The following is a 7,655-nucleotide window of genomic DNA, read 5'->3' as shown; positions in this document are numbered from 1 at the left end:
GTACAAGACACTCAAAGACGCCATTTTATCCCGCACCACGGACTCTGCTGAAAAGATGCTCCGGCAATTACTCTCAAGTATCTTTCATGTATTTGACTCGCTCCCACAAGCCGCCGCCATGCTTTTGAGCATCCTCAAGACAGCATCAATGGATGAACTTGCTAAGGCAGCTGACAAGCTCGTGGAAACTGAAGGCACTGTCATGGCTATCTACAAGGCATCTTACATCCCGCCCACCACCACCACCTCGGATCTGCTTCAAAAAATTGCAGTGCTTAGAACAGCTGTTGCCTAGCTGACAATTCAACAAGCCCATGCACAACCTGCCTCAGTCCAACAGTGGGGACGCAATCCTGATCGCTCGACATCTAGCAATCGTCGAGGCCGCTCTGCCACCCCAGCGATCCCAGATGTTTGTTGGTACCACTGGAGGTTTGGTACCAAAGCAGAACACTGCACTACTTTGTGCAACTTCATCCCTCTAGCACAGGGAAACGAATAGGTTCGCCTCTGGTCCAGGCGACAGAGGCCCAAACGGGTTCTGACACACGCCTATATTCGATTCTCGCTTACGTATGCATTTTTTAGTTGACTCTGGCTCCTCAGTATCTCTACTGCCCAAAGTCCTGTCAAGGCGAACAGAAGTTCGGCAGCCTCTGGTGCTATTTGCTGCCAACCACGCGCCCATCTCAACGTATGGCAAAATGCATCTCACTCTCAATCTTGGCCTATGAAGAGACCTACAAGGCGATTTTATCTTGGCTAACGTCTCCCCTGCAATCCTAGGCGCCGACTTCCTGGCCCAACATCATCTCCTGTTCGACTGCAAAAATAGAAAACTCGTCAACCCATGCACCAGCCTGGCCGCCAACTGCTCCGTCAGAAAAGCAGAACTCTGCTCAGTCTCCGCACTCGAAGCACCAACGGATAACTCTTTGATCTAGCGCTACTCAACCCTACTTGAAGAATTTGCCGATCTCTTCAAAGCTTCAACCAGTAGGCCTGCGAAACTCAGCCCAGTCGATGCAAAGGACGATCGACCATATTCTGCGCAAGCTGCCACTTGCCAAGGCCTATATTGACGATATTTTCGTCGCTTCTTCTTCACATTAGGAACATCTAAACCACCGCACCTTTTCACAGCTCTTAGAGAAGCCCAGCTCAAAATCAACCGACAAAAGTGCACCTTCGGAAATCCGCAAGTACTCTACCTAGGTTTTCAGGTCCCTGAAGACGGCATACAACCTTCAGAGACCAAGGTCACTGCAGTAAAGAGCTTTTCTAAGCCAACCGATGCTTCAGAGTTTCGCTGGCTTATAGAAATGCTTAATTACTACAGGCCATGAATTCCACAAGCTGCCGACATACAAGCACCTATCCATGAATTGCTCCAAGGCGGAACTAAATAAAAGAAGCTTCTTTGGACCACCACAGTGGAACAAGCCTTTTAATCTTGCAAGGACTCCATCATCGAAGCGACTTGCACCATCTTTCTGCATCCAGGTGCGCCACTAGCCCTAAGGACCGATGCCTCAGATATAGCTATCAGCGTAGCCCTGGAACAGCAAGATGAAAACAGCGCATGGCGACCACTTTCATTTCATTTCTTCTCGAGGAAATTAGACCTGACGCAGTGCCTCTACAGCACCTTCGATCGGAAACTGCTGGCAATCAGCGCTGCCATAAAAAATTTCCAAGGAATCCTGGAGGGCCGTCCGTTCCCTACATTCACGGACCACCACCTATTAGTTTTTGCGCACCGTCAACGCTCCGACAAAGCCACATCAAGACAAGATTGCTGCCTCGAAGTCATCTCACAATTTAACACCGTGTTAATGTACGCCCGAGGCAAAAACAACGTCGTTGCAGATGCTCTGTCTCGAGCATGTTTGCCCGAAAACGACCTTCCACATTCCTCTGACGTGTCCAGCTCTGACTTGAGACCAAAATCAGCAACAACACAGGCCCTCAGCCAATTGCTGTCACCGCATCAATCTTGATACCCTGCCACTTGAGTCCAGAGATCATCGCAGCAGCACAAGCCACCGACACCGAACTACCAGGTCTGCTAAAAGACTCCAGTCTATAACTGCAATAGCTTGTCATAGACGGACACTCCCTCTGGTGCGATGTAGCCCATAACATTGTCAGGCCCTACCTGTTGACAGAACTTCGTCGCACGGTTTTTGAGGTTATACATAGCTTATCGCATCCCCGAGTCAAAACCACTGCCTGTACCGTCGCACAAAAATACGTTTGGCCAGGCATTCGCAAGAACGTCTCTGCTTAGTCGAGGACCTGTGTTCCCTGCCAAACCGCTCAGGTGAGCCGTCACAACAGGTCTGCCCTTGGTGGCTTCGCAGAGCCGGACAACAGGTTCGAGCATATAGACATCGACCTCATCAAGCTCCCTCTAGTCTAGGGAATGCAGTATTGTCTAACGATAATCGATCGATTCTCGCGTTAGCCTATGGCAATCCCACTGCCTTGCCGAGGCAAAGGCCTTAAACCTCTAGATCAGCGCCCATGGCACTCGGATCTTCACCACCTTAGACAGAGGAGCACAGTTTGAGTCCGCACTATTTCAAGAACTGGCCAAGATAATCAGCGCCACGCATGTCAAAACCACCGCATACTACCCTCAATCGAACGGCATGGTCGAGCGCCTCCACCAGGCTCTCAAGGCCGCACTCAAGTGCACCACCCTGCCTTGGGTTGATGCACTGCCTTCGGTACTTCTTGGCTTAAGGACGACTTACAAAGAAGACCTGAAGGCCTCTCCAGCAGAGATCTACGGCACCTCACTCCAGGTCCCAGGAGAATTTTTTACGACGACTACTTCCAAAGCGGACAGCTCAACGTTCGTAAAAGGTTTACGACAATTTTTCAAGTCCCCCAAGCAGTTCCAGCAGCACACTATTCACCAGCACGACCTTTTGTTTTCAAGGATCTTGACAAATGCTCGCACGTTTTCAAACGAGATGACAAAATCAAGAAACCACTGGAGCAGCCACATACAGGCCCCCATCGTGTTATCAATCGCAACGATTCAAGAACGCTTACAGTTGAAGTCAACGGGGAAGCCAAAGTCGTCTCTATAGACCAATTGAAACCAGCCCACTTAGAGCTAGCAGAGCCGCCCTGTACTGCTGAAGACACTCTACTTCACTCGGTCTCATCCGAGCCTATGGACCCGCCGCCCGTGCCTTCAAGCAATCCAAAACAGCCAGGGCGATCCGTATCGTTCGCAGACCCCCCAAAGCTTCTCACTGAAAGGGGAGTGGATGTGGCAACTCAGCACTGTGTGCAAGCTGCACACTCAAGTCGCAAGCAGCTGCTGACACCTCGATTCTCCTTCTAACTGCAAAGCAGCATAAGCCGAACCAACCCTACCATTCGTCGCCTCAGCTGCGGGAGAAGAAAAGAGACAGAGCAAGCAGCAGCGTTACGTCTTTTTGTACTTGCTTATGAGATTAAAGTTTAATTAACCGTTGTCGAGAGTTTTCTTTCTTGACCCAGTGCTCCTCCTCCCGTACCTGGACATGGAGGCACCTCGTTACTACCAGAGCCTCACCCTCGCTCCGTTCCCTATGTATATACGCAATTTAGTTTTTGGACTAAATCTAGTAATTGCGATTCAAAATATATTTAATTTCATTTATAGCTTTAAGTTCAATGTCTAAGTTAATGCCTCATACTTCAAGAAGTTTTATTGAAACGAAAAATTTTGACATCATTTTCAGCTCAGTGCTCTTAGGGGTCGTCCACAAAGGACCGTACGGTCGTGGACGAGGGGGGAGTTTGCCAAAACCGGACACAACCGGATAAAGGGGAGGGGGGGGGGTCTTATCAATCCGGACGTCCAGAACCAATATAGCAATTAAATATTTTCAAGTATATTTTACCGACTGATTGTTATAGAGTCGAAATCTCTGCTCTCTACTTTTGCGGTATTACCTAAATATCCACATTATCTCTACATGTTAAATATGCCCAATTGGCTACAAAGCCCTTGGGAAGAAGAATGACCCTCCTTATTCTAACATTTTATCGTGTTTAGTTCGAACATTTTTATCACGTATTATCTCCGATTCTTTCTACAACACATCACAACTTCAGATTATAATTATTAATTTATTTAAGTGTATAATTTTTTTTAAATACATTTAGTTTTGACTTTACAAAATTTTGAAATCCAATAGAAACACATGTCTGTGTGCTAAAAGCTTTAGTCATGTCACTCTAAACGTTAGATACCACTCGCTGTTTGCTTGCGTATTTATTTATTTTTAATTTTTACTTTAAAACAATTTTTTTTCTTAATTTTAAAGGTGGTTTTGGACGTCCAAGACTAGGGGGGGGGTGAACAAAACCGGACACAACTGGACAGAGGAAAGGGGGGGGTCATTTTTAGCCAAAACGACCGTACAGTCCTTTGTGGACGACCCCTTAGGCAGACAACTAGTTCTCCAGGAATAGTTTTTTTACGTACACCTTACAGGCTTGTGTTCAAAAACAGATTTTTGAATCTCAGTAAAGGACAACTTTTTTGTGTCATGCTTTTTGCTCTGCATCGCGGTGCAGATGCTACGGAAAATAAAATATATTCAAAAACAGCAAAAAAAAAAAAAAATTGACAGTAAGATAAATAAATTTAAATTTTTCAACTAACTGTTTCATACAAAGATTGTAGAGCTAATTGAAACAAGATATATTTGAGCATTGGGTCTTTTACTCAAGTACATTTAAAAAAATTAAATTAACGAAAAACGTTTCAAAATAGCCAAAAAATTTTTTTTGCATCATTTCGTTTTTGTACATAACAATTTTAGACAAAATTATTAATACAAAAATTACAGATCTTTTCAAAATACACTTTTTTACTGATCAATTATACATATATATATATTTCTATCATAACATACTTGACACCGAAAAACTTTTCAAAATAAATTTAATAGTTAGACATCCTCAATGAAATTTCTTAAACTTTATTTCTAACATTAATGTTACTTTATTGCATGTGCACAATCCCACATGTTCTCTAATGATAACCTATCAAATGAACTATTTTATTTAAAAAATAAGCTTGTAATTTTTTTATATTTATTTAAAGTACTTACATTATTCGGTAATGTGACACGTAGTTAATATAAGCGCACTACTTCGAAGACATCTTCTTTATCCCTCGTACCTCTTAGGATTCTTCTTTTTAAAAGAGGGGATACGCGTTAGAGCTTCCATACTTCACTGGGTATGAATTCAACTCCAGCAAGTACTCTTGATTTCATGTATTTCAATCACTTGACACATAAAATAAAGTAGCTCTCTGCACTATATACGACATAATCCTTCATACTATTACCTGAACTGCTTTGCAGCAACGTTACCACACATCACGTGTTAGCTAAAAGTTAACGTCCACAAGGTCCTAATTGTTCTTGACCAACTTATCCTAATCCCCTGCTAACTGATATACTCTTGCATACACACTACTTTACGATACTGATTTATTCTCTTTTTCTTACTCTGTCTACTCTGCTCTGCTAGTAGATAAGCTAGGCCAGTTCTGTTTTCAACCCTACAGTGCATGGAGAGAGCTCTGATGCTGTGGTAGTATGCGTATCTATATACTACCGGAGTACAGTGCGTCACATACTCGTGGAACACAACAGTAGTATCGAGAGTCTGCTACGGTAGTATAAGGACCTATATACAACTGTAGATCGTGAAACGCACTACTAAAGCTTCTGCTTTATACTACAGTAGCACCCTTGAAGCGCTAAATAAGTTTCAAATCTCACGTACTAAGATAGCTCGGAACTCATACCAAATTGGTATGGCTCACGAGCAAACGTAGTATACATCGTCTGTACTACGCCATTATACCGTTGTTCGGTGGCATAACCTTCAAGACCGAATTACAAATGCAATATGTAGTTGCATAAGTGTTGCTTTTTCAAGATCTTCATTTGTATTTTTATATCAGATTTTTTGTTAAGAGACGTTGTAATGTTAAATGTGTAAGCTTTAATATTTTGTTGTTAACAATAGTAAGTGTAAGAAAAAATTGAGACCTTCTGTATACTGAGATTATCCAAAAGAAAAAGCATTGCAAAACCGTACATTTTCACTTTTTTAGAAAAATATGTTAAAACTGATTGAAAAATTATTTGTTGTCTCATATTATTTCTTTTATCACAAAAAAATCTTATAAGCTCTACATAAAAATGATAACTACGATAATTAAAGTAACTGAGATTTTTTGTTTGCATACTTTTAAATCTGAAAAATTTTGTGAGATACATTAACATAAGCATTTCGATGTAATAGTGGTGATAGGTATAGGTAGAAATATATGTAACAGTTTGTAAAGTCGACGTGCTGTGTCATTATAACAAACTTACTAAATATTTTGATCCAAGATAATATTCGTGCTTAATCGTTTACTCAAAGAAAAAAAATGGAATGATACGAGTCTATAACTTTTTGTATAGGTTAATTTGGCTTACAAAAAAACATTTCTTAATACGTTCCATTAAATAAACCTTATCAGCATGCGCATTGTTTTAATGATCCCAAAGTTATAAGAATAACTTGAAAACCTACTAATAACGGTATAGTGTCATAATACAGACGACGTATACTACGTTTGCTCGTGAGCCATACCAATTTGGTATGAGTCCCGAGCTAACTTAGTACGTGAGATTTGATACTTACGCAGCGCCTCAATGGTGCTACTGTAGTATAAAGCAGAAGATTTAGTAGTACGTTTCACGATCTACAGTTGTATAAAGGCTCTTATACTACCGTAGCAGACTCTCGATACTACCGTTGCATTCCACGGGCGCTACTGTAGTATGTGATGCACTGCACTCTGGTAATATATAGATACGCATACTACCATAACATCAGAGCTCTCTCCATGTGCTAGGTTGGATCTTGTGTTGTTGTACGAGTGCTTTTGACCATGGTGGTGGGGGAAAAAGAATAGTGGGACAGCTCGCCAATATCTGACGCTATTGTGTGAGGGCTCTAGGATACGGTAGAGGGGAAAACCACGTGAACAAGTTCTTTTTTCTGTCTCACTCTGATGTTAGATTTGTGGATAGGGACACTGTGTGCATGAGTTCTCTCTTCTCGCGTTTATCTTAGATTTATTGATGGGGAAATATGATCGTCCTATTGCATGAAATACTTTGCAAGCTCTGTAAAGCAGTGGATGGAAGAGCTATTAGATTATTATGGAGGGCTTACTCTCTCATCATATTTTAAGATCTCTACGCACGCTTTCTCATTCTACTTGACATAATAAGGTAGTATATAATGTAATATGCTCGCAAAAGCTTACACGATTGTATGTACAAACGTATGAACACACTCAATAGCTCTGACGCGAGTGTATGTGCTCAAACTCTGTCTCTCATTTTTTGCAAAATTCCTCGAAGTGGTATCTAATTGTATGTTGAAGTGCATCTATATATATACACAATCAGATTTAAAAGATGATAAGTACGTATTGTTTTGATAAAAGTGATGTAAATAAAAAACGATTAGTAATATGTAATTTACGAAATATATCCAAACAAATGTTACACAACCAAATAATTGAACATTTTGTAATTGTTATTATTAACGTTTTTTTAAATACACAA

At 41.6% G+C, this 7,655-nt stretch overlaps 1 protein-coding gene across 1 annotated transcript; it reads left to right on the top strand.

Annotated features, from left to right (window-relative positions):
* Positions 1 to 2,654: 2,654 nt before the first annotated feature.
* On the top strand, positions 2,655 to 3,361 carry LOC106644415 (uncharacterized). The gene is made up of 2 exons (XM_089595087.1): positions 2,655 to 2,864; positions 2,948 to 3,361. The coding sequence occupies exons 1-2, from the start codon at positions 2,655 to 2,657 to the stop codon at positions 3,359 to 3,361; spliced, it is 624 nt and encodes a 207-aa protein (XP_089451213.1).
* The last annotated feature ends 4,294 nt before the right edge of the window (positions 3,362 to 7,655 follow it).

Source organism: Copidosoma floridanum, unplaced genomic scaffold (genome assembly GCF_036245765.1).
Source record: "Copidosoma floridanum isolate Cflo_tuat_1 unplaced genomic scaffold, Cflo_Japanese_pri ptg000024l, whole genome shotgun sequence".
Taxonomy (NCBI): Eukaryota; Metazoa; Arthropoda; class Insecta; order Hymenoptera; family Encyrtidae; genus Copidosoma; species Copidosoma floridanum.
The sequence above is the reverse complement of the archived record's forward strand: the minus strand, read 5'-3'. Positions and strand labels throughout refer to the sequence as shown.